This window comes from Microtus ochrogaster (genome assembly GCF_000317375.1).
Source record: "Microtus ochrogaster isolate Prairie Vole_2 chromosome 14 unlocalized genomic scaffold, MicOch1.0 chr14_random_1, whole genome shotgun sequence".
Taxonomy (NCBI): Eukaryota; Metazoa; Chordata; class Mammalia; order Rodentia; family Cricetidae; genus Microtus; species Microtus ochrogaster.
The window spans coordinates 33,811,227-33,837,605 of NW_004949096.1; the positions used below are offsets into that span (position 1 = coordinate 33,811,227).

General features: G+C 44.5%; 1 protein-coding gene across 4 annotated transcripts in view; it reads right to left on the minus strand.

Annotated features, from left to right (window-relative positions):
• Positions 1 to 26,379, minus strand: part of Fbn1 (fibrillin 1) — a 206,219-nt gene that overhangs the window by 68,717 nt on the left and 111,123 nt on the right. For all 4 annotated transcript variants that reach the window (XM_005364396.3, XM_026787734.1, XM_026787736.1 and 1 more), the window contains 17 exons: positions 25,515 to 25,694; positions 24,810 to 24,950; positions 22,926 to 23,045; positions 19,650 to 19,775; positions 17,990 to 18,112; positions 15,452 to 15,574; positions 14,226 to 14,378; positions 10,473 to 10,526; positions 8,905 to 9,030; positions 7,300 to 7,425; positions 6,651 to 6,770; positions 6,288 to 6,425; positions 5,855 to 5,905; positions 4,167 to 4,292; positions 3,140 to 3,367; positions 588 to 713; positions 252 to 380 (listed from right to left, as the gene is read on the minus strand). In XM_005364396.3, the coding sequence (XP_005364453.1) occupies positions 252 to 380; positions 588 to 713; positions 3,140 to 3,367; positions 4,167 to 4,292; positions 5,855 to 5,905; positions 6,288 to 6,425; positions 6,651 to 6,770; positions 7,300 to 7,425; positions 8,905 to 9,030; positions 10,473 to 10,526; positions 14,226 to 14,378; positions 15,452 to 15,574; positions 17,990 to 18,112; positions 19,650 to 19,775; positions 22,926 to 23,045; positions 24,810 to 24,950; positions 25,515 to 25,694 (2,190 nt within the window). The remainder of the gene's footprint in view (positions 1 to 251; positions 381 to 587; positions 714 to 3,139; positions 3,368 to 4,166; positions 4,293 to 5,854; positions 5,906 to 6,287; positions 6,426 to 6,650; positions 6,771 to 7,299; positions 7,426 to 8,904; positions 9,031 to 10,472; positions 10,527 to 14,225; positions 14,379 to 15,451; positions 15,575 to 17,989; positions 18,113 to 19,649; positions 19,776 to 22,925; positions 23,046 to 24,809; positions 24,951 to 25,514; positions 25,695 to 26,379) is intronic.

The window sequence follows — 26,379 nt, forward strand, 5'->3', positions numbered from 1 at the left end:
TTGTTCTCAATTCATTCTCCAAGGTGTGGAAATCGCTCAGGCTCTCACAATTTCCACTGGAGTCTCAGCCATGATTCTTTGGCCCCACCCCCACCCCGTGTCTTCCTATGAGGCTCCCTCTGCCACAGACTGCCCTTCCCGGTTAGACGGTTGGACAGCAGGAATTGCCTGGGACACTATGATCCCCCTGAGGAATCCAGACTTCCCGAAGGCCTCTGCTTCCCACGCTGGTTAAAGGAGCACAAACTCACCCATGCAGTTCTTCATCATCATGAATCCACTCTCATAGCCCTCGTCACACTTGCATTCGAAGTCGCCTGGGGTGTTCACACACTGGCCTCGGCCGCAGAGGTCAGGAGATATGCGGCACTCATCAATGTCTGCATGCAAAACAGCAGGCAGGGACAATGAGGGTGGGGAGGAGCTTACAACGTGAAACCACGCAGGGAAGAGCGCAGGCACGCAGGGAGGGGGCGCAGGCACGCAGGGAGGGGGCGCAGGCACGCAGGGAGGGGGCGTAGCCACGCAGGGAAGAGGGAGTTTGGAAAGGCTCCTCGCCTGCCACCCCTGGAGACCCACACGCTGACCTGTGCAGTTCCTCTCTTCGGAGTCCAGAGCAAAGCCACTGTCGCACCTGCACTTGAAGCTGCCGATGGTATTTCTGCACTTGCCGTGGGTACAGAGGCTCGGTATCATCTTGCACTCGTTGATATCTTTAGGAAAAGAAAAAAAATGCAAGGAAGAGAAGCTTATGAGCAACCAGTTGGGACATCTCTGGGGTCCATACTTTAAATCCAGGAGGTTGGAGGGCCTTGTTTAAGGTCTTGGCAAAATTCAGCTAAACAAATGTGTGATTATCCAGGGTCTAGTACTCCGTAAACATCCCTAGTCATTCTGACTTATGCGTTTTAAGAGAACACTGCTAAGAAAGCTAGGTGTGCTGATTGGGACTTCTAGCAGCCTGGTCACTTCCTGGAACACAGCAAGCACTTGGTAATCATTGGCCAATGAATGCCTGAATGGTAAATACAGCATCAGCCACAGATACCTGCCCGCCCTCCTACCATGATCACCGCAGCCACCACAATCACCCAGCCAGCCACCCACCATGGCCACCACAGCCACCACAGCCTCCACAGCCACCACAGGCACCATTAGCCACCATACCACACCCACCACACCCACCACAGGCACCATTAGCCACCATACCACAGCCACCACAGCTACCATAGCCACCCTGGCCACCCTGGCCACCACAGCCGCCATGGCAACCACAATCAACCCAGCCAGCCACCCACTACAGCCTCCACAGCCATCACAACCTCCACATCCACCACAGCTGCCATGGCCACCACAATCAACCCAGCCAGCCACCCACTACAGTCACCACAGCCACCACACCCACAACAGCTACCATGGCCACCATAGCCACTCACCCACCCACCGACCACAGCCACCCACCCACCATGGCCATCCATTCACTACAACCATCATGGCAGCAGGATAAGGCTCTTATTTGACTCCTTGAGACTTTCTTAAATACAACTTTAATGACTTCGTGAATTTAAAGATGTTGTTTTTAGTTTAAATTGTTCACAAATAATCCATACTACTTTAATTTTCTCAGAATTACATATCATTACCATAATTTAAAGAGCTTCTTATATATAAGAAGGCGATATATATGTAACACGTGACCCAGGTTTTCCCCTACTGGAGCCTTTCCAAAAGCAAGACATAGAAGTTCATTTCCACATAATGCCATGGTGAGAACTGGAGGACTAAATTAAGACCCTCAAGTCCCTTGCGGTGGCAGACTGTTGCAGCTTGTGGGTCGCATGCTTCTGAATTTATTTAGGAGAAGTTTGAGGTGGTCATCTAGAAACTGTATCTCTGGACAGGACAGCTTTAATGACCACAATCTCACCGAATAGCAGATGAAAAGAGGAAGAGGAGGAGGAAGAGAAGAACGGGACAGAGAGAAGAAAAAAAAGGGAAAAACCTTCCATTTTCGTACAAAGACAATTATTCAGTTTTTATGAACTTAATTCCCATTTTTCTGACTGGATTCAATCATGGAGAATATGTTAGGGAGATCGCAGACTTCCAAAGCCCAACACAAGAGACAGCAGGCTTAGTGAACAAGCTCTCCACTAAGAAAATCGGAATTCTTGGTAAACTGGGGCTGGGGCACAGCTCACAGGGAGAGAACTTGCTGTGCAGACATAAAGACCTGAGTCTGAATCCCATCATCCACATAATGAAGCCAGGGATGGCCATGTGGATCTGTAAGCCCTGTGCTGGGGCCAGAGGGTAGGGATATGAAGACCCTGGGGGCTTGCTGGACAACTAGCTAAAAAAGGTGAGCTTCGGGCTCAGTAAGAGACACTGCCTCAAGAAATAACACACCTATTTTAGCCTCTGTCCTTCATACACACGCACGCGCGTGCGCGCGCACACACACACACACACACACACACCACCACCACCACCACCATCAACAACAACAACACAAACACCACCAACACCAACACCACCCCTGAATAAACAGAACTCTAGGTAATATCATCTTCTTTTCATATACTAAAGTAAACAGTCACCATACCATTGTCCATCAAAGTTAAGCTAGCCTTAGAATTAACGTTATAACCTCTGATTTTAACTTGGACTTCCGATTATGGCATGACAGAAAATAGCATCTGAAACACAGTGAACTACAGTGCATTCTCACGTTGCCACTAGCAACAGCAACGCTTCAAATGGAGGACAAAAGGTCAAATCCCACCGTCTGGGCAGGTGGCACCTGACTTCCCTTTAGTTCTCAACTGGGATGTTATTAAAGAGTTATTTTACTAGTTAATGGACAGAAGAGGTAAGAGACCGCAGGAAGTTCTGAGAAGTAGGGACTGGAGGGAGCTTACCACTGACAAAGGGGGGAGGGAAGTAAAGTAGGGAGGGGGGAGGAAGGTAGGGAAAGAGAGCCAGAGGTAGGAAGGGGAGAGGGAGCAGAGAGAGAGCTTTCTCAGAAATCGGAACGCTGAAGGAATGGCCATACTCATGGTCTCTGCAGCACACTGGGCTCACCAAAGGGCATCTCCTGGTCTACAGAGAAAACCAGTCAGCCACGGGAGCAATGTACCTTTGAAGAAAGGTTTCCCATTTGTAATGTCTTTGGTCGCAAACCCGGGTCCTCGGGGACAGAGCTCCTCATACTCTGGGGTATTCCTCACTGGACACTCCTCGCACTCTTCAGTGCCCCAGGCTGCCCCAACCGAGCAGCAGCAGGCATCCATACGGTGCCGGCCAGCGATGGGCAGGGTGCACTCCTCATCGTCGTACCTCAGGAAGCAGGTCTCCAGGCGGATGTCTGTCAGAGGTTAGGGAAAATACAACACATGCTAATTTGCTGTATCCATGACTGCATTTTTTTTTTCAGATGCAAACCAGTGTTATCTGATAAGCATTCCTGGGAAGCGTCAGGTATGTGTTACAGATGATTTCACCTCCAGGGTCAAAGGCAGGAAACCAGACAGCTCTGGACTTTGTCCTAGCAGTGAGACTCTATAGCGGTGACCCTAGGAGCCAGGCGGACACCACAGCTAAGAGCCATGGAGCAGCCTTCTGAAGACTCTAAGTCTAGATTCTATGTCTAGTCTCTCCTGTGTCACTGGGATGGGATGACTGGGTGTGAAGCAACCCCCTGGACTCTAGAAGTTGGCACGGAGATTCCCATACAACAGTAGAGATAGCCCTGTTCCCTCCCTCCCTCTCTCTCCCTTCCTCCCTCCTTCCCTCCCCATCTCCTCCCTCTCCCGGGAAGGAGTGTTTCTGCTCCTGATATCAACAGGGATTTCCTATAAGGACCTATCTCACCTGTTATAGCACAGGTTTAGAAGCTATGGGGTATAGTCCCCCACTGAGTACAAATGCCCTTCTCTGCCACTCAGCATGTGTCCCGCAGCTCATGGCAGATAGGCAATAATGACAGCAGCAGCTGTGACTCACAGAACGGAAAGAACAACAAGGAAAGACTAGTCCCCTTGCTGCTTTCTAACTCCTTAGGAAGGCAGTTTGTCAGAACACCACCATAGAGCCTAACAGATGAGCTAAGCCTGTGTGTGTGTGTGTGTGTGTGCGTGTACCAACTACATCTTAATCATCCTTACCAAGGCAGATTCTTCCTGTGGCATCCAAGGTCATCCCATTGGGACACTCGCACTTGAATGAACCCCTGGAGTTGACACACAGGCCGTTTTTGCACACTCCTGGGAATACTTCACATTCATTGATATCTGAAAAAGAAAGAACATTAAGTCAATACATCTGTATAAATCAATACATCTGTATAAGTTAATCCTGGCTTTCCCCACTCACAGATTCACAGTGACTATCACAAAAACTTGAAAAGTTCAAAACACTAGCTTGCCTCCCAACAGTTCATAGGAACATCTCATGTGTCTAAATAGCAGCCAGGGGTCTGTTCACTAAAACTAGGAGTCTCTCCACTGGCCTCTGGGAATAGTGGTTGAGTAGTAGGGATGGGGTCCAAGGGTTTAGGGGGACTGTTCTGGTAAGGAAGGCTCCGGGGGTTGTTATAATTAGCGTTTGGAGATTAGATGACTAAAAACGGGCAAAGTGTGGCCTTCCAAATTATCAAAGAAGAAAAAGCTTGAGCTTGAGTTCCATAAAAATCAAATCCTGCTGTGGGGTATATGAGCGGATCCAGGAGTACTGAGCCCAGGTGGCTGGGTGGCTGGGTGGGGGAGAGTCAACACATACGAATGTCCGTTCATCATCCACCAGGGCTGCCCAGACCTACTGATCCTCCCCAGTTTGCCTCACGGGGCAGTGTGTTCTCTGAACTTAATTTGGAAAAACAGACATCATCGAATTAATCCAAAGAAAGTCAATCCAAATGCCAAATGGGGGGAAACCTTAGTTAGGAAACACACATACACACACACACACACACACACACACACACACACACACACACACACACACTGTGTCTATTTTAAAGAGGTCACCCTTTAAAGTCAAGAGCATAAAGGAAACATCCCACTGATGTTTCTTGAAGTAAAACTAAATGGAAGTGAAGTCCAATCTCCATTTGCGGAGGGCTTATTCCTTGGGGGATTTTCCTCGGCCATTTGTACACCAAAGTGTGCTGTTACAGCTCAGATAAGTTATGAACGGCTGGTCTGAACCAGAAAAAAGCCAAAGGATTCAGTCATCATTTGGAAAGCAAGCCTTTGGGTGGGGGTTGTAGTACTCCTCTTTGTTTTAACAGGAAAAAACTTCATTTTATCCCACATATGGGACTAACCGTTGTTTTTTTTGTTTTTTTTTTTAAATATTTCAGCGGCTGTGTCATGTCAGGCTGTGTTAGTCATCATGACCCATATCTACTCAGGACTTCATGAGAAAGAATCACAGCAAACTTGGGAGGGTCCACACAGACCCTGAAAACAGGGGCAACTGTGTGCACCCCTCTAAGTCACCCATGAATGTGGCGCAAATAAACAAGGGGTAACAATAAAAACAGGGCTGACCGAGAATGCAAACTTTACAGTCTCCAAAAAAGGGACAGTCTTGCTTTTTTGCTCCTCATGTGCAAACTATGCGTGGTCATCCTAAAGCATTTCCAGCCACGCCGTCCTTTGCCCATAGTGATGGGACACAGGCAACAGCTTGTGCATTTAACATCTGCTCTGTTCTCCGGTTCTCGGTGATTTCTTTTTCTCAGCAGCGTACTTCTCGCTGCAAAGTTCCTTTACTCCTATATCCAGGGCAAATTGACACAAGCATTCTTCACACACACAAAAACGCACGGTTTATAGATAATAAGAAATACCTTCACATTGTGTCCCTTTAATCCGTGAGAACCCTTTACCACATATGGGATCTGTGGGGGGAACAAAGCAAGATCAACATCTATCCATACTTCCCAGGAACGCTAAGCATAAGAAACACGAGGGAGTGCCTGGACCAGGAGCTGATTCTGCTCCTATGAATGAGCACGGGGTTGTGTAGATAAGGAAGAGCAGTAATGAAATACCCCCCACTAGCAAAGCCCAGCTGGCAGGAATTGGTGCTTCCGGGAAACCCTGCAAGCTAACCACGTGAGCACATGGAAGAGCTAGGAAGTAGCAAACTGACCAGAATCACATAAAATGGATACTTCTCTGGCTTCTGGTTCAGGAACATGATTTTATCAAGGTCATCTGTAAATTTCCCACGTGGGCCTAAATAAGCAGAGTAACCAGTGAGGTGGTGGCTTCTCTTACCGACTTGACAAATGGTACAGGGGCTCCCCCAGGCAGCACCAAGGGAAGAGCAGCATTCGGACTTCAAGGTGGCTCCATTGATGTTGATCTCACACCGCCCGTCGATGACAGTCTGCCAGCAAGTGCCCTTGATGGTTTCTGCAGAAAGAGGAGGGTGAGGGACACCAAACAGAATCGTATCAGAAATCCAACACCTACACCAGAATTACAGCTTGACTAGCATTCTGAAACAGGGAACAATGCTCATTTTCAATGTCTGTCTTATAGCTAAACTTTGGTTGCCAACAAAGCAGCCATTAAGCACGGTAGCACTGAGTTAATTATTGATAAACACTGGAGAATCATTCTCAGAAGGAGGAGTACCTATGCAGATGGTTTTTGTTTGATCCAAAGTACTTTCAGGCGAACATTCACAAATAAAAGATCCAGGGCTGTTCTTGCAGACTCCATTAATGCATGGACTGGACTCGCATTCATCGATGTCTGAAACGAAAGTCTCCATTACTACTGAAGGCTGGTATAGGCACAAAAGGCATGCTTTGACTTTGGCCTTAATTGTTACCATGTACTCTCCATTAGATAGTAACACTGGCCTAGACAGGCTTTTCCAAACTAGACGGAATGTCAAAATACTAATTGAGCATATTTCTTCAGTATAGAAACTGGCACAGGATTGAGTCTTCATGTTCAGAAAAAATCTGGAGAAAATTATGGATTCAAATTATGCAGGCACAACATTTTCTTCATCTATTAAGAGATGGCAAATAAAATGCCAGCTAGAGACAAATGAAAATGAACACCCTAAAACCACCACGAAAGGGTGAGCAAAATGCCAAGTACGAGTATGTACATCTGTGGCTAGAGTGTGAACAGGGTCATTTAGGAGAGACAATCCCAACAGAATTGGCTTGGCTATCTGAAATAGAAGAGACTTCCATTTACCCCCTCAGGCTGTCTAAGAGCTTTCCCAGAGACAGTAAAATATGTAATTTCAAAACAAAGGCACGGTTACCTTCACAGGTTTTTAGGTCAGGTTTGTACACAAATCCCTTGGGGCAGGTGCAGACAAAACTTCCAGGGGTGTTTCTACATTGTCCATTGTCACAAAGGAGACTGTTGAGCACACATTCATTAATGTCTGGAAAGACAACAGATGGGAACGTTTGCAAGAGGCTGTCCCTCGCAGTCAACACCGTTCTCTTTTAGGCTAGTTCTCTAAGTTCCCAGGGTATAATCAAGTCTGCCAGAGAGGCAAGACTCTTGTTCCATTGCTTTTCCACAAATAGGAAATATTCTGCTTGTCCAAAGCCTCAAGCTGCTGGATGCTATTTAATTCAACTCTTGGATTCTCTGAAAGTTAGTAGTCTTTATTTTTGCAATGGCATTAGAGCATTAGAATTAAAAGGACTAATCTTACCAGTTTAAGGAACTGAATAAATAGAAAGCGATCTCAGCAATATGATGCACACCTGTAGTCCCAGCATGGGGAGCTGAAGGCCATGTGGGATTACTCTTACCACAGCAGAAAATAAACCTAAACAGTCAACACGTATGTACGTATGCATAGTATCTAATACATATATATTGTATATATAAGTTGTGTTTCTTTGAGTAAAGAGAATGTTGAAAGTCTATCAAAATAATACAAGGAACACAACTATTTCCCAAAAGTTTCAAACACCAGGAGGCTTCAAATAAGACCATGCAAATAAGACAGCCAATGGCCAGGAACATATGCAAAAGGATTTCCTTCTCCTGGGTCAGAACCCATAGAGACCATGATGTTAGATGAGCAGCAGGAGAATCCAGCACTCAACAAATTATTGATATCTGATATGCGTGTGGCAACCTGGAAGAATGAACAGATGTTTATATCAATCTTGAATTTTTTCTGAAAAATCGCTTGCTTTAAAGTTAGATCCTTGGACAGGGGCCTTCCCAACTTTGGCTCTAAAATGTCACCAAGGTAAAAGCAAGCGGAAGTGCCTAACTCCAAAGCCCTAAATGGAAATTAAAATATAGCCTCAGACTTCTCTAGTTTATCTCAAAGTTTATTCATTCCCATCATATCCCATAAAGGTGTATCTGCTTATATTCAAAATATATTTGTTCTTCCACTAAAAAGATGCCCCACTTCACAGTTTGTGCCCATCCTTTCCCTATAACTCTGAGTATCTTGGTTTTAAAAGCCCAATGTCAGGAAACTCAAGGCTCCGTGTCACTCCAGAGAAGAGGTTTTCAGAAAATACTCTTCCAGGCAACTAAAGAATGCTGAAGAAAGAAATAATGCCGTAGGCTGACTGTTTTCTTACCAACTAAATGATTTACTGGTTTCTGGGTTCTTCCTTAATTAAAGGTTGTTATCACATGGAAAAGGGTGCTCATTAAAGTTAACATAAAATCATTGTTACTGAAAGCAAACTGTGCTTTCTCTGCTTAAATCTAAGGAGCGGCGGGGAGAACGGTTTAGCAGAGATTGGAGTGGCTCTGCAGTCAAGTCACCAAGGCTCCCAGCACTGGTGTTTCTTCCGCCTAACACATTCCTCTTCTACCAAGGGAATCTGCCATGATTCTTCAAGGCTGTCAAGAGATGTCTCAGGAAGCAAGCCGAGCTTACCGACACAGTTTTTCCCAGTTATGTCTACTTCATATCCCGAATTGCATATGCATTTGTAGGTTCCACGGAGATTTTCACAAATTCCATTTGGGCAGATATCAGGATCTAATGCACATTCGTTTATATCTACAGCACCAAAAAAATTCAAAGTTAATCACATTCTAAAACAAACATTAAATGAAAACAAACAGTTCCAATATGGGCAATGACCTTAGGACGGCTCTCTGGGGTTTGAGTTCACATGGAAGAGAATATTTCATTCCTTTTGCTCACTGTAAGATAGTATGAGTCAAATCCCACCCCCCCATCCCAGACCCTGGAGGGAAGCTGGCATCTGAGCTGTGACCATATGGTCACCCACCACCCCTGAATTAAGCTGAAGAAGATGTTCTGGATGGTCTGAGAACCAGGATGGAGAGTGGATGATGCACAGACTCCAAGTCTGTGACACCACCTCCTCTTTCCCCTCTCTTTGCCTCCCATGTGGCCAGTGAGGTCATCATATCATGGCCTTGCTTCAAATTTTTATTAAGTTTAACAACATCTTAAAATTAAAGTATAAACTGTGTATTTATTGGCTCTAAATTAGGCCTATGCAAGGTCCCTGCCCCACGGTATGTGGAATTTCTTCAGCGGGTCTCCTTACAGACTGAAAGCAAGGCCAGAGTCTCTGCTTTGGCTCTGAGGAGGCCAGGCATTGTCTGTCTACGCCTCACATACTGAGCAGACCTTTCTGGTGGGGGGAAGGAGGAAGAAGGACAGTACGTGGATGGATAGCCTTCGTAAGTCAGGGCTGTCATTTCCTTCACCTCTAAACCCTTTCATGGCTCACTGGATCCTCACCGACTCCTTCATCATCAGCATCCTTACTTGCCCTTCTTTCTCAATACTCTGTCCCCATCTTTATCCACGCATTTCATACAGTGAACTAACCAGTCTGCTTTCCCCCAGTGCCCCTAGTCAAGTTGCTTATTTTCACATGAGTGAGGAAGTCCCTTCTTGTCACCATCTTCAAGCTCATCTCAGTAGTCTCTTGATTCTATTCTTTTTGATGACACTCAACGCTTTTCCAGTTCCTAAACAAACACGTCATTTTTTTTTCTTTTAACTTTGGGCGTTGCTGCTATTTCTTGCTACAAAATTTAAGTGGCATCTTATGACTGACCCTTTGAGAATTAGGAAATCTTTATGATTGTGAATGGATAACTGTTTGTCCAATCCAAATCCCTCAGCTGCATTTGATATGAGAAATTCATGAAAGGCTCCGACCACCATTTCTCCAGAATGAACAATGCCCATTGTATCTCAACTATAGCTGTCCGTCAATGCCCATTGTATCTCAACTATAGCTGTCCGTCAGTTGCCCCAGGAGAGTGAGAAAGCTTTACGCCCAGTCGTCAGTGTGCCACAGCCATGGGGGCTTCTAGGCATCCCACGTACATCATCATGTGATGCTGGCCAGTACGGCGTGTCAGGCCAGACTGTCCCAAAGTAACTAGATACCTACAGGGGTTTCAATACTGCCTCTGCACATGTTTCAGTTGGTCAACTTTCAAGCAACTCCTTACCAGTGCCTGCTGAGGTCATGCCCGGCCCACTGCTGCAGAGCGCCTGGTATTCCGCTGTAATAAAGATCGGATAGTAAGTGAGTTCCTTATCTGAAGAACGGGTCAGTTCTGCCGTTGGCCCACACACATCATTTCCTCCAAAGCAAGGAGAACCAAGCTAGAGTGGTAGCAGAAAGAGGAAGCATCTCCTGGGAGAGTCACCTTTAGACTGTGCTTTCTTTCGAAGGGTCCCACTGAGGCAAGGAAATTGACTTTGAAGGATATGGGGAAGTCATAGCAATTTCTTGGTGCAAAACAAAGCACTTTTGGAAAAGGTGTTTTTCCCTACAACTCAATTTGTTCACCAGGGAACACTTTACACATACAGCAAAAGGTGCCTGTTAAAATGTGGGTTCTTAGCTGTTAATAAAACTTTCCCCCACCATCCTGGGGATAGCTCTGTTTTTCCAGGAAAATCATGCTCTCACATCTCCCCAGGTCTCTGCAGATGCTCTGGGCTCTCTTCACAAGGGCACAGCAAAGCATCTTACACCATGGGCAAGTGTATTTTCTCAACCACTGCAATTCTATGATCATTTTCCATGGTGAACCCACAGGAAAACTTTTGATAAAATGTTAAAATCATGTCGTCTTTCTAGTACAGACCTGTGAAGAATCGCTCCCCAAACAAGATAGAATCAGCTTCTTAATGCTTATAACTGTGTAAAGTTTTATATACAACTCTAGCAACATTCAGAGGAATGAAATGGTGAATGAGGAGAAATGCAAACTGGAATCATGCTTCTTCCAAGGAGGAGGGCTGAGAGATCTTTGCCTGTCCATGCATTCTGATGCCAGAATCAGTCACATATGTCTGTGTTAAGGAGAATGATGGTGGGGGGATGGGACTTTAGCAGAGGGAGCAAACATTTGCTGTATTTCTGAATGTGCTAGATGTAAATGAGTTTTGAAAACATAAAATTAAAAATTAACCTTTTAGCCTGGCATGGTGGCATACACCTTTAATCCCAACACTTGCAAAGCAGAGGAAGGAGTATCTACAAATTAGAAGACAGTCTGATCTACAGAGTAAGTTTACAGACTAGCCAGGGCTACATAGTGAGACTCTGTTTCAAAATATAAACACACACACACACATGCATGCACACACACACATACACACACACACACACACACACACACACACACAACCAACCAATCAAACAAAACAAAAAGAAAGCAGCATTAAAAACCTACCCTCCAAAGCCTGTATTGTAACGAGAAAAACAGTAAAATGTTTTCATTTTTTAAAAAGAGTTTAAAAGGATGCAAAAAGCAACAAAGAGGACCATGCCAGCTACTGCGCATTTAAAAGCCGGAGATTAAAGACCACAACAGGAGCATATCTTGGCTATCTTTTCATATTTTCAACTATTAAAACAGTCACAAAACTTAGAGAACAGTAAAGCAGGAAAACCAAAGCAGGGCAGTTCTGCAGACAGAACTCTCTCTGTTCGTTCAGATCAGCTGACACCTGGGCCAAACAGAAGCATGGGGTGCTCACCGTGTTCGCAACTGCAGGACCTGACTGCTCTGTGCAGAAGGGGTCTGAATGCTAACATGCACGTGGCTAGCAGCAAGTCCCTCCCCTCTGGGTTCTCTCCCCCATTCCACACTGTGCTTCTCTGGGTTTAAGGAGATAACAAAAACTTGGGCATCTTGCTGTCTTAATCTCCATTTCCTAAGCTACCACATGACAGCAGCAGGGCCGGCCCATGAAAAGGCCCCAGAGTTGCACTCAGAGGGTTTCGCTGGCTGCTTTCTGGGAGAGGAACATGCCTAATGTCTGAAGAGACAAAGAGCTTACTGAGTCACACAAATCAGGTTAGGAGCAGACACAGCGTCACACATCCCATTTGACTTGAACAGCACACAGATGACCTTGGAGATCTGTGTGGTTATATTTTCTCACTCAATTGAGAGAGATTCTAGGGATTGTCCATGCCTGTTAAATCACCCCATCCTGAAACATCCAGGGCATCCATCCTGGAGTACCTTTCACGATTCGGCTGACATTCTTGTCAATCACTGAAAGAACTTCCACGTGTGAACGCTTTCCCTGTAAACTCCCTCAGGCACAAAAGCGTAAATATAAGCTGGAAGTTAGCATTCGTGGGCTTCCGGTTTAGCTTCTGCTAACTAAGCCTTACTGCTTAAAGAAACTGGGCTTCTTTAGTGACTTGCTAAGCCCAGGTCATTTCCCTGAGTACGAGCACACTTTGGACATGCTCTTGGTCCTGAAGTCTCCACTCACAGGCATGAGTACAACCACCTTTTCCAGCCTTACTGACATACACCTGTCTCACAAATACGAAGTCTATGAGAAGAGTGCTTGAAAACATAGTGCAAACAATGACAGAATATACCGCTAACTGTAGTCTTATGCAATCATCTTGTTTGAATGAATATTTATATATAATTCAAGTGTATTAAATGTGTATTTAACTGATTTTTGATGACATACAAATAATCCTTTCTTTTATGTGGAGTTCTTCATTTCCTTTGAAGTCCTCTCTTTCTCTAGCTTCTTATGATATTTAATTCTGAACACCATAATTTCAAAGATTATTCTTATATATTAATCTTTGGAAATCATGCTTAGATTAATTTTTAATGAATTTTCCTTAGGAAGGATATGACATAGCTGAATCTCACATGTAAACTCACTAACCATTTTGTTTGTTTGTTTGATTAGTCCTAGGTTTTTTCCTAGAATAATAAAAGCCAATGGCCAAGCTACCTTAAGATCATATTCGAATAGTAAAACCCTACTGTCTTCATCTCAATAAGCTTCTCTTTTCTTCCTAAACATATGTCAGTTTCACTCACCAACATCCTATCCTCTCTCCCTCCGGTCCTCTTCCTTCTCCCAGAGTCCTTGCTTCCGCGTCCATGCCACATATATCCCACTTCTCCCCCCCCCCCCCCCCCCTCTCTCACACACACACACACACACACACACACCACATTCGTATATAGAAGACACCATGAACTATTTCAATAAACTATTTTTTCTTTATGAACATAATTATGACTGCTCATAGGACTGTCTAGTTCATCTAATAAAATTTATTTCATGAGTGAGAACACTGAGAATTCCTTGTCCATATATTTTAATTTCATAATTATTTTTATTAATGAAACTAAAAGTACACACAAATAACTAATCCCTGCAATCCTTCTGCCTGTGACTGGGGGAGCAGAATTTTCACTCACTGCCTGGTTGTCTTTTCTGACTTTTCACCGTGTGTGCCACCTCAACTGCAGAAAAACACTGTTTCCCTAAGGTTGAATAAAGCCATTTAAGGAAAGTACACCAAAATCAACATGTGGGATGTGAACAAAATTCGCAAATGGCCTTCTGGGAAGCTGCTGGAAATATTCAGGTCATCTGAAAGTTATTTACTTTTACACTGTGTAAAATCCTGCTTTTCCAATAGCTCCTGCGAAAAGCAAGCATTCTGAATGAAGCTGCGTGTGCTCCAGGGAGTGTGACCAGGATCGAGGTGCACTGGCTCCTACAGAGGTACACGCAGTGAAAGAGTGTGAGCAAGGGGGAGTGATGTGGGTCTAAACGCTGGCTGCCCACTGCAAATACCCTGGGAGGGTGGACAAGAGAACCCTGGAAGCAGAGAACAGACTTGTGTGAAAGCAAGGATCGTGCCTGGTGCCAGAAAGCTGGCAGTAGGAGGGCACCTCCGTGCCACCGCTTACCTGAATTCTGCGCAGGACATGGTTGGCAGGGTTCCCCAAACGCATACTCGGTGTTGGCACAACAGCATTCGGATTTGGTAACAGCGCCAAACAAGGGCTTCACACACTGGCCTCTCCTGTATCCCCCGTAGCATGTGCTCCGCATGTGTGTGTCTGAAAAGGAGGAAGTGCTTGCCGTCATCCTGACAGTTTAAACATACGAGAACCCCCACATCGAAGCCAGGGCTGCCTTTACTTCTCTATCGTCCCTGTTCTAACTCACAGGGGACGCTTGAGCTTTTACAACTGGACCCTGAGCAAACAAAATTAAAACAAAACTCCAAGAACACATTAGCTCCCGAGCAGTGGGGACCAACGGGCAGGGTCAGCCGGATTCCTCCGGCTATCACAGTTGAGCGAACTGCAAGACCCTTCAGGGCTGGGGCAATTTTTCATTCATTTTTGTCTTCCTCGGGCCTGCACAGAGCAGGAACTTTATAAACACTGCATGAAGGTTGGATCTCACACCATGATAAATAAGACCTTTATGAGAAATGTGGCTTACTCGGAAATAAACATGCAGTTATTGAATGACTAAATTGGGCTTGCTTTCCAAAAAGGAGAAAGTTGAATCTGTAAAAGGTTCATTGTATAAACCCGCAGATGTTGGTCAACCAAGCTGTGTTGCCTTTATCTCTAAAGAAGGAATTTCCCACTTCGCCCAATCTTTTCCTAATGCAGAGGGCTTATTGAGTATCTTTTAAAAATAATTTGGCTAAAAGTCTTGTTAGTTAACAAATCTCAAAGCCACATAAAACTATCACTGCATCTTTCTGGTTTATTCATGTTTCCATGGCATGGCATCATGCACTTTCCTTGGACATTTAATTCTCTATTAAAATGTCCACCATAAAACGGTATACCTATACAAACCAGTTCCAAAGACCATTCTCCACAAAGGAGGGTGGGAGAAAATTGAAGACAGGTATATATCCAGGGCAGAGAAGAGGGAAGAAAAGGCAAGGATTCCCTGGCCTTTCCTTTTTTTTTTTTTAAAAAAAAAAAAACAAAAAACCTTATCCTTCTATTCCTAACATTTATATCCAATCTATCCAGAAGAGAACTGAATTTGTTAGATTATTCTTCTGCAAAAATCCTGTATTTTATCTGTTAGGAGAGAACACATTAGTTACCGATACACATTTCTGATTACTGCAGCATTTATCATAAATGTGGCTTGTTCTTACCAACACACACTCGTCCATCTAGACCCACAGCCAGTCCTGGGAAGCACTCGCACCGGTAGGAGCCGTCAGTGTTCACACAGCGCCCGTTCATGCAGATCCCAGGGGTTTCACATTCATTGATATCTGTAGTGGGAAGAGGCGTTTCTTTAACATCATTGAACACGTTCACTATGACAGCCCTGGATCGTGGGTGCTGTGGAAAATGGTACCTGATGGCCATAGAAGCAGGCCAGTGGACTGTCTGCTCCATGTTTTCCAGAGATGGGAAATGGAGAAACCAACTGAGCTTGCTACTTTTCCATTAAAAGCCATCTTAATAGAATCCTCTAAAGATGCTTTCTACCAAAAATAAAAACACAAAAGCCAGACAGAATTGATGGAGGGAGGAAAATGACCATGAGAAGGCAAAGGACTCTGTCATGCATCCCACTGTAGCCAGAAATCTAGTTTGATTATGAACTGTATCTTTGACTGCGGTGGCAAAACTTTTTCTTTCTGCAGCCAGCACCCAGGCTGGCATCCCTGTCAGTATCAGCCTTGCCTGGTCCCTCTGAGATGACTAGTGAGAGGCAGATATTACAGGCCTGAAGGAGCACCACAGAGAGAAGAGAGAGGGACACAGGGTGACTTTGATGGCAGCACTTGGTCAGCACAACACTCAAAGCCACCAGAGCACAGGAAAGTCTTTCTTAAAGTGGAGTATTTTTCATATCGTATGTGTGTCCTTAAGTACTGGAAAAGATGGCATCAGGTTCGTAAAATTAATAGTGGAGATTTCGCCCACTGATATGACAAAGCAGAAAGGGTACCCAGACTGAGTTGTGGAAAACAAGGTGGCTTAGAAATGAGTCACTTTCTAACAACCCTTTTACAATACACAACTAGAGTGGGAGACTATTTCCTTTCTTCTGACCTTAAGCTGAGGCAAATTGAGAGTGAAGCACCTCTGGGTTTTATTTAGCTTGTATTGTTTGGCGCAAAACACATCCCGATGGTCCAAGGTTTCACGTTCAGATTGTGTTTAAAAGAGCAGTTATATTTAAGAGCATAGACTCAGATTGGTGCGTTTGTTTCAAGCTTCTTTTTGTTCAGGCCAGCACCTTACAGTACAACAGTGGAGAGTACCTTCTGAAGAGCAGCCTGGAGGCTTTCCAGTGGGACATAAAGTCCCCCAGTCAGCACAGGCCCTGCTGGCGAGGCTTTCGGCAATCATGAGTTTGCGGGTTCAGGATGACGGATGAAAACACAATCTCATTCCACAGCCAGAGGAGAAACAGGAGGTAAGCAAAAGCAGCATATGATGGCTGCTTCCTTTTCCCTCCTAAGTGTGTTTATCTTAGCTTTATATACTGGGGAGGGGGTGGGGGAGGACGATGGGGTCAACCATATGAACCAATCTCTCTCCTCCTCCCTTCCTCTGTCTTTTCCTCTTTCCCACTCTCTGGAATGCTAAGTCCAGGTGAACCAGTGCCATTATCAGTTCTTCTACACAATTCAACGATCTATTTAAGATGCAGTTTTCATGATGATCAATGGCTTTGGGGCCTCCATTTTTTTATACTGTCCTCAGAAACAGCGTGATCTAACGCCCAGAGGCTGTCATGTGGTCCCCAGACCTTGGCATTTCAGATCTCAGCAATCACAGCCTTTCCTTTTCTTCCTCACAGGTACAAGCACATCCTGATGTGCTATCCTACTGTAGAATGCTTCTGTGTCTCGAACCTTTCTTCCCTGTGTCAGATCCTTCTGGCACAGAGTTCCATGGGTACAGAAACCTACTTCAAAATTTGAAAAGCTCAACTGTTTGTTTTAAACTGAAGACAGGCTGTGACAGTTTGAAAGCAATTGACCCCCATAAGTTCACAGGGAGTGGCACAATTAGGAGGTGTGGCTTTGTAGGAGTTGTTATGGCCTTATTGGAGGATGTGTGTCACTGTGGGGGTGGACTTTGGGGTTTCCTAGGCTCAAGATACCACCAGGAGTCACAGTCGATTTCCTGTTGCTGTCTGACCAAGATGAAGCCAGCACCATGTCTGCTGGCATGCCGGCATGCTCTCCGCCATGATGATAATGGAGTGAACCTCTGAACTGCAGGCTGCCACCTCAATTACATGTTTTCTTTTATAAGAGTTGCCATGGTCATGGTGTCTCTTACAGCCATCGAAGACATGGGTTTTCACAATATTATAAGTCATCAATGTGAAGGTCACAGGGAATGCAGGGAAACAACCAAGGACTGGATGCTCTTTAAAGCTTGGAGAAAGCACACCTTGCCAAGAACTTAAGGCTTTCTTCCATGGTACTTTAACGAGAGCTAAATTCTAGGGCCACTCAGAAGAGGCACCGTGGTACTTGATCCTGCCTTCCAGCATGTGGTGTTAAAGGTAATGATCAAAAGATCCCAAGCCCTCTACCAAACTGTCCTTATTCCCCAGCTGGAAGGAAAAGACAGAACTTGGAAAGAGAGAATCTTCAGGAAAGGTGTAGAGAGAAGAGAAAGGAGGCAAAGACCACCGTGTAAGGTTCTCCAGCACACACCTTTGCAGTAGCGGCCGTCGGATGCCAGCTGGAAGCCAGGTTTGCAAATGCACTTGAAACTGCCGTCTTCGTTGATACACATCCCGTTCAGACACATGTTTCTGATGCTGCACTCGTCCATGTCTAGAAACAGAGACACACGTTCTCTCGGTCAGGCGAGGAAGGCTGCTGGATAGACGTAATTCATGCCTCTCTCTTATTTTCTGTCACTAATGCCTAAGGCTGATTTTCATCCAGATGATAAATACAAAGAGAAAACATGGCATGCGAAACAGGCATCTCAAGTTCAGGTAGGCTCAGCCAAGGTTAGTGGGATTTTTCAAGGTTTGCCATCCATAGATGAAAAGGACAATACCAGCTTGGTGAGCTTAGTTAGTCCAGATTTAGTTCTGCTATACTAAAATATAACAAAATTAAGGCTACTGGGAATGAAAATGTATTTAGGCTAAATCTTGGTTCTTTTCGAAAGCAGAAGACTATTGAGAAAAATAATATGAAGTTGGGTGGGTAGGGAGGTAAGGGAGGACCTGGGAGGGGTTGGTGGAGGGGAAAATACATTGTATGAAATTCTCAAAAAGTAAAAAAAAAAAAAACAAAAATGCTGAAGAATAATAAAAAGTAGAAGAAAGCTTGTCATTTTAAGCAATTTGAAGTAGATATTGCAAAGATGGATTTAGTAAGTGCTAGAATCGGCTATGGGATCCAGCTGAGCCAACTAATATTTAGAACCCTTTGATCACAGAGACAGTTCCTAATTTCGTGGGCATGCTGGCCTGCGAGCTATTGAAGCTATCCCAGGAGGCCCGCACCTCTCAACATGACCTGTTTTCACTTACAGGCTTTTATGCAGACTAAAGTAATTTACGATTTTTCTTTATTTCTTTTATTTAAAAAAGCAGATTTTTACCCTAACTGGGAATTTTGGCCTCAAGTCTGTGGATTGAATCACTGAGATAATATTCTGCCAAACATGTTCCTAAGAACAATTTTGAAATTCTTTCAACATATTAGCAGATTCTTGGGCTCTTTGCTAAAGAAGTTGGAAAACATGATAAGCAGCAGCCTTCACGTTCTGCTAAAGCCCATGAAGTGGGAACTCCATTCCACAGCAATCCACAGCAGTCACAGTGACTTTGCAAGGAAAAGCAGCAGCTCCCACGATGAGTTCAGAAGTCAATATGAAAGGCTGCCTCTCCACGCCCCTTTCTCTCAAAGCAGTCTAACATGCCCAGAGCTGATCTGTGGGTTGCATTATGAGGCAGGCACTTTACAAAGATTACAAGCGACTATAGAAGGTGTGGATGTAAACGCGGTTCATTGTTTTGTTTTGTTTTGTTTTGTTTTGTTTGTTGTTTTGTATAAAACTACACAATATACAAGTCTTGATTACATAAAAATAGGAAGGAATGGTGCATCCTACGAAAGCTTCATCGCCACCAGGTAACTGCAAGAACTCACGGCTGCTGGCGTGAATAAATGCTATTTGACACATACAAATTGTGGCCATGACAGGGTGAAAATTTAGGCTTGCCTTTCAGACAGAAATATGTGCAACACATTGGACAGTTTGACCTTTCCCCCGGCACCTGGTTCTGTCTTGTTCAAGGCTCTAGCTGCTGAAAAGCAATGGGGGAGGAGCCACCTTGGCTGCCGCCATTACCTTCACAGTTCTTTCCATCCCGAGTGACGTGGAAGCCCGCGTTACACACGCAGTGGAAGCTGCCGTCCGTGTTGATGCAGCGGCCATTGCTGCAGATCCGGCCATTCTGCAGACACTCGTCAATGTCTGGGGTTAAAGTGAGAAAGGATGAAGGTAATTTGGAGGACTTGAAATTATTTCCTTTCTCCCTCCATTTCCAAACTTAGGACCTTAATCTTATATTTCAATTATTTGATAATATCCATCATCATATATATCATACCAAATAACAAGGGATGTGGGATCATCAGTATCAGAAAGAAAGAAACCTTTACATGATCACATCCACTCCTACTTTCTTTAAGACTACTCAGACCTCAGCTGTACAAAGAAAATAGAGTTTTCCACATTTTTTCTAGATAATTTATTGAGTAGCATATATGATTATTTATATTGAACTTTGGCTGCTATCATTTCTAACATGATTAAAAGGGAACTCCTAACAATATGAGAAATAATAACAGAAAATGCTATTTTTGAGAAATTGCTCAGTTTCTCCTAATAGTCCTCCACATAACTGCCTCCCAGCAGCCCGGGACCGAGAATAGTTTCATTCATAGACCTATAACTCGCAGTCTAAACTTTATGACTATTCTACTACCAAGCAAAACATTGGTTCTGTGATGACTGTCCCCTCCTTCATTAATAATCACAGTAATTATAATAATCATACTAGAACTAGAAATGTTAAAAAAAATGACATAAACTCAAATAACCTATATCTGATCTCTAATTTCATGATTAAATATCTAGCCCTTATAGACAACGGGGTAGCCTGGGTCTGGTCCTTCGGCTCCAAGAACTACAAAAGATGAACATCAAAGAGGCTAGGTAAGACAGCCTTGTCTCTGCAGCATGCAGCATTCCCACGCCTGTCCCCAGGAACATGGAAACAGGCAGAGTCGGATGAGAGCAAGCCATGCATGTTGAGCGAAGGCCCTGAGTGCCTGAGGGTGAGCATCCTGCACACCCTAGAGAGGAATGCGCATTTACGGTCTGTCCAGTTATCCTGTCTGCCCAGCGTCTGCACCGTGTCTGTGGTTGACCCTCCTACGCACTTTCTTTCCAGGCTGATCCCACAGTGGTTTCTGCGTGAGCCATTGGACTAGCTGAAGCAGTCTGGGCTTTTCTTCTGTCTGATCTTTGTGCCAAAAATCTCTGATTTCCTTTATTCCCTCCTCCTTTATTCCTAATGCTCACTAAAATCTGTCTTCCTCCACAAAGAAAAATAGTAAAAAAAAAAATCCACATATTCTTGAACCAATTTTAGCATTCTATAATTTTTTGAGATTAAAATAAACATGAAAAATAATCCTTCTTTCCTTCTCACTGTGGAATGCCACGAGGGATACTGTGTACTGCGAGCAATCTAGACAGCATGGAAGTTTACTACCCAAACGTGCCTCCCACTGTCTCTATCTCTTCTTCCCCTTTGTCCCAAGCTCACCCTCTCAGCCTAAGGTGCAGCCTTCTGGATCCCTCTGTAGACTCTAATCCTCCAAACACCACAGGTGCGCTCTTCCACTGAGGGTGAGTTTAATGCCACGGAGAAGATGGGGTACTGGAGCTGTGAGTCACCCTCATCTCTAGTCAGGCCTCGGGTTGGGGGGAATAGCACACCTTTACCCTGGCTGACCCTTACTCCAGACAACCACTTCTCAACGATCATTTCTCTGTGCTTATTCAGCAGTGAAGTCTCTTAACAGTGGTTTCTTCTATTGAAAAATGTCCAGTACACCACTGACATGCCAACTGTTTTAACTAACAGCTAAAGCATTAAGAAGACTCTCCGCTGAATACTCAAATTATTCAGATTTATAATTCGGGTTGTAGGCTGTTAATAGAGTTAGGAAGAAATAATGTGCTTCCAGTTTTTCGTTTTCTCTTCTCAAAGTTGACATTATGGGGCAGTTTACCTAAACACAGCGATGGTGAGAAAATTCAAAGATTATGAAAATAGCTCAGAGATAAACATCAAACCTGCTCAATTAACGCAAAGGGCTTTTGCTAAAGGAGGCAAGTAAAATCATCTCACGTTAGTAGATTGACGTTTTTATGTGGTCTAGACCTCTCTACCTGCTCACTTATTTTTATCTAGTTTTACTGGATTAATGACACAGGTCATACTATGCTGAATGTCCAGATAAAACTTCTGGTTCTTGAAGGGTGGACACTGTATCTTATTCATTTCCATCCCAGAAACTTCCTGCACAAATGATATTAACCAAAAGCATATTGGACAGCCTAATAAGTTATTTAAGAAATAAACCCACGACATGCCGCCAACATGGACAGGAAATCTCACAGGGCTCCGCCTCTACATGAAGAGCTACAGGCAACCAATGGCTGCTGAGAGATGGGGATTCAGTATAATTCAGGGACTGAGCTCCCGAGGAGTTATCTAATCCCCAGCAGTCAGCCCTAAACAGGTATCTATACCTCTATCTCCATCTCTATCTCTACCTCTACACCCGTGAGCAACACCAAATGGACTCGGAAGGCTGTATTTGTGTGTATATATGTAAACAATAATTAAGGAAGAAGAGGGGATGAATTTGACAGGAAGTTGGGAGGGGCATAGAAGGAGTTGGAGGAGAATGGAAGAGATCTAAATGCAGCAGCAAAGTCCAACATTCTCCAAAACATTGTTTGCAATTTTGTACTTTAGGAAAAGGGAAAGAAATAAACCGGAAGGGCAACTTTTATGAGGGGACAATCACATGAGTGCTTCTGAAATCTCAGTGTGCGTGCAGATGGCTGGGATCCCGCCAAAGGCTGGCTCTCGTCAGAGGTCTGAGGAAGGACTAGAAACTCACTTTGGGCAACCCTCAGGTGATATTGCTGTTGGCTGCTGACCCCTGCAAGGATCAGAGCCCCCACATCCTTGTTTCTGTGGAGAAGCTAATGACAGACGCTTCTACCAGAGGCTTTCCCTGGTCTCTACCACACAGAGTGACCACATCCCCTACCTTTCGGATGGAAGATGAACAACCAGCGGAAATACCTCGAAATAAGTGAGAATAAGCTATTCCCTTGGCGCAAAGATAGTTTTTAAGGTAACCTCAATGCTTGCCAGATTTGTTAGCAACATCCTCAAAGGAGTGACATTTTGAATAAGGCATAAAGCAAGCAGTAGGGGAGAGAGGTTAGCTTCATTGCCTTTATGTCTCACTGGATTTCTTCAAAGCACCGCCTTCATTTGGGACAGATGCCTCCCGGTCCCCAGGAGCCCCTTACCTCTGCACTCGGTCCTGGTGAGTGTGCTCTGGTAGCCAGCTCGGCAATGGCAGGTGTAGGAGCCTTGGGTGTTGATACATTCTCCACCAGTACAGGGGTTCTTCTCACACTCGTCCACATCTGCAAAACACGGTGGATCTTAGTGAGAACTTCAACAGCTTATATTTCTAAGGCTTTGTGGGTTTCTCACGCATAAAACCTTTTTCCTTTAGCGTGAAAAACACAGCAAAGCCAGGCATGGTGGCACACGCCTTTAATCCCCCAGCATTGGGAGTCAGAGGCAGCTGGATCTCTAATGAGTTCAAGGGCAGCCTGGCCTACATATTGAGTTCCAGGTCAGCCAAGGCAGCCTAGTGGGACCCTTTCTCAACAAAGCAAAACTTGAAATAATAAAGAAAGAAAATTGCATAATCAAAGTATTTTTCTCTCTTCCCACAGCCAATATACCGTGTCTACCCACTGTGAGACCAGTGAAGCAGTTCACCTCTGTTCTTTTCTCATGTCATTGTCAGAGAATATGAATATGCTTTGAGATAATAAACATTTTTTTTTTCTTCTGTGAGTCTGGTCTAAGAAAATCAAGCAGACATGAAAGGGCTGTTATTTCAGGAGTCTGAGGCAGGAGGACTACAAGTGTAATGTTTGCCTAGACAACCTAGTAAGACCTTGTCTCAAAAATTAAAAAAAAAAAAAAAGAAAAGAAGAGCAATAGGGTGCTGAGTGGTAGGGCCCTGGTCTGACTCACATGAGACTCTGGGTTCAACTCCCAGCACCGGGGAAAAAAACAAAATCAAAGAGACTAACACTTCCTTCAGAGGTGGTTCTATTTGTTGCTGTTGTTTTAATACAAAAAGAGTCTGCCTCGTGTCTAAGCATCTCCTGCGGTTCTACTAAACCTGTGAGAACAAAACATGAAGGCCTCATGGCTGTTCACAGGGGTTCTCAGCACCACCCGCCCAACTGCTACAGACTCAGTACCGGGGCCCGCCCGTCTACATTGCCGTTTCTGAGGAAAGTAAGGCTCAGGGAGGATTATTGGTCCAAATCTCTTGGGGACAGAATCAGGCCTAACCCTGAGCCACACACCCCTTCCCTCTCCTCTATAACAGCGCCCAAGTGAGCAGGAAACAAAAGGTTTTGAGAAAACAAGAACTAACAGAACTAAGAAACAAATTTATCTGAAGACAAAAGAGCACATGCCCACTGGGTGTTGTCAGAAATCAACTGTCCAGTGGTCTTGTGCTGGACTACTGAAGACGCTGCCCGCCTGACTGTATAGATGCCAAAGGGCCATGAGGTCCTACTTGCCTCCAGAGTCTGAGACATACTAAAAGGTCAGGAAATCCTCTCTGATGTTCTGAAGATACACCCTACCAGCGTTTAAGCCCTGTATTGGAAGCCAAAGATAATAACAAGTTCTACTGTTTGGAGACACTGTTGGAGGCGATTTGTTACAACAATAGAAAACCAATACTAACTGTGGTGGTTTGAACAGGAAGGGCCTCCATAGACTCATATTTGAATGTTTGGTCATGAGGGAGCAGTGCTACTTGACTGGGATTAGGAGGTGTGGCCTTATCGGAGGAAGTGTATCACTGGGGGTGGAATTTTCATCAGGACCAGTGTCTCTCTCTGCCTTCAGATCTGTATGTAGAACTCTCAGCTACTCTCCAGCACCAGGTCGGCCTGCCCTACCACGCCCCCAGCCATGATGATAATAGACTAGAACTCTGAAACTGTAAGCCAGCCCCAATTAAGTGTTTTCCTTATAAGAGTTGCTATAGTCATGGTGTCTCTTCACAGCAACAGGACAGTGACTAGGATACAGACAATGAAATAGAATTGCAACATCCCCCAGTGTCAATCAAGTGATAAATTGCTTACCAATGCACTCCCCGCGGATGTCCAGCTGGAAGCCCTTGTTGCACTCACACCGGTAGCTGCCCGGGGTTGGAATGCAGCGCCCATTTTGACAGAGATAGCGGACCAATTGACAGTAGTCAGTAACGTTGAAAGGCAGCACCCCTAGGAGGACAGCATTGAACCCCATTATTATTATCTATGACATCAGCTCTTAATCTACTAATAGTGAACAAGATGCCAAGTCCTAGAGGAAGAGCCACCAAGGGTGAGCCAGCCACTAGAGCACAATCCCTTCAGCTTTCAGAGAGCACATTGTACCCCCGGCCTCTCTGCCTGCCTCTCCCCACCCCACCCATATCCTTACTCTCAAGCCTCCAGTTTCAGAAAATAACTATACCAGGGAGGTGTTGGCAGGTAACGACTTTGTACACTAAATGACCCAAAGAACAATTTCATACATCTTCTGCCATTAATACATTCTCTGAATCAGATTTCAGTCTTTCCCATACTGCTCCCACATTTAATTAAAGATATCCATAATAAAAGGAGATTCATTTCCAGAACATGCAAGGCTCCCATTCTTATTTATAAAATGGGAAAATTAAGAGACATGCAAAAACAATGTAAAAATTTTTTTAATCTAACAATTGGCATAAATATTCAATAAACCAAAAATATGACTTGATTAATACAAGAAAAATAACAAGGAAGCTTTTGAATTCTTACTTGGTGGCTCACGCGATGGAGATGGATATGGATACTCTGGTGGTGGCCGAGGGACTGGAATCACAGACCCAGGAGTAAAGCCTGGAGGAACGGGCTGAAGTGGAGGGCCAATGGGCGGGGGAGGGTATTCTGGTCTCCCAGGAATGACCAGAGGGACAGAGCACAGCTTGTTGAAATCCTCTGGAAGAATACAACACAACATGACACAATCAGCAAAGCCACAGCTGCTGGGGGGCCAGACAGAATGCCCCCTTAAAGAAATCAAACTGCATCAGCCAATCGGAATGAATGCTTCATTCATATTCTTAATACCTACACAAGAGGCACACTGAGACAATAATTCAAAATTTAAGTAAATAAATGTCTCCAGAGCAGGTACCACAAGCTCCTTTCAAAATCTAGAAAGGCATTTACATGTTGACATTCACCAGAAAAAATATTAGGTGTCACTTTCTCTAGTCAGCCCCAGTGTGGCTGTCCACAACGATAAAGCACATCAGAAGGCTTGGGTACTAATCAGAGAAGCGGACAATGACATGGATGAATGAAAAGGCTGTAACAAAACCCATTATATTACACGTTAATAATTTTAAAACTCATATACACACAAAACAAATGACACCACAGGCAAAGCAGAAGAGGAAGGGTCAAGCCTGGGCTACATGAGTCCGTATTTTATTTTTTGGTAAGGCTTTGGTTTTTATTTTATTTATGTGCATCTCCTGCAGGATAGAATGTGACCACGTGACTCTTTCAGATCATTCTTTCTGATAGAAAGTACCAGAGGGAAGAAAAGCTCATGAGGAAAAACCAAGGACAAGATAATGGTGGATGCACAGGGGAGGTAGTGATGGAGCTGACAGGG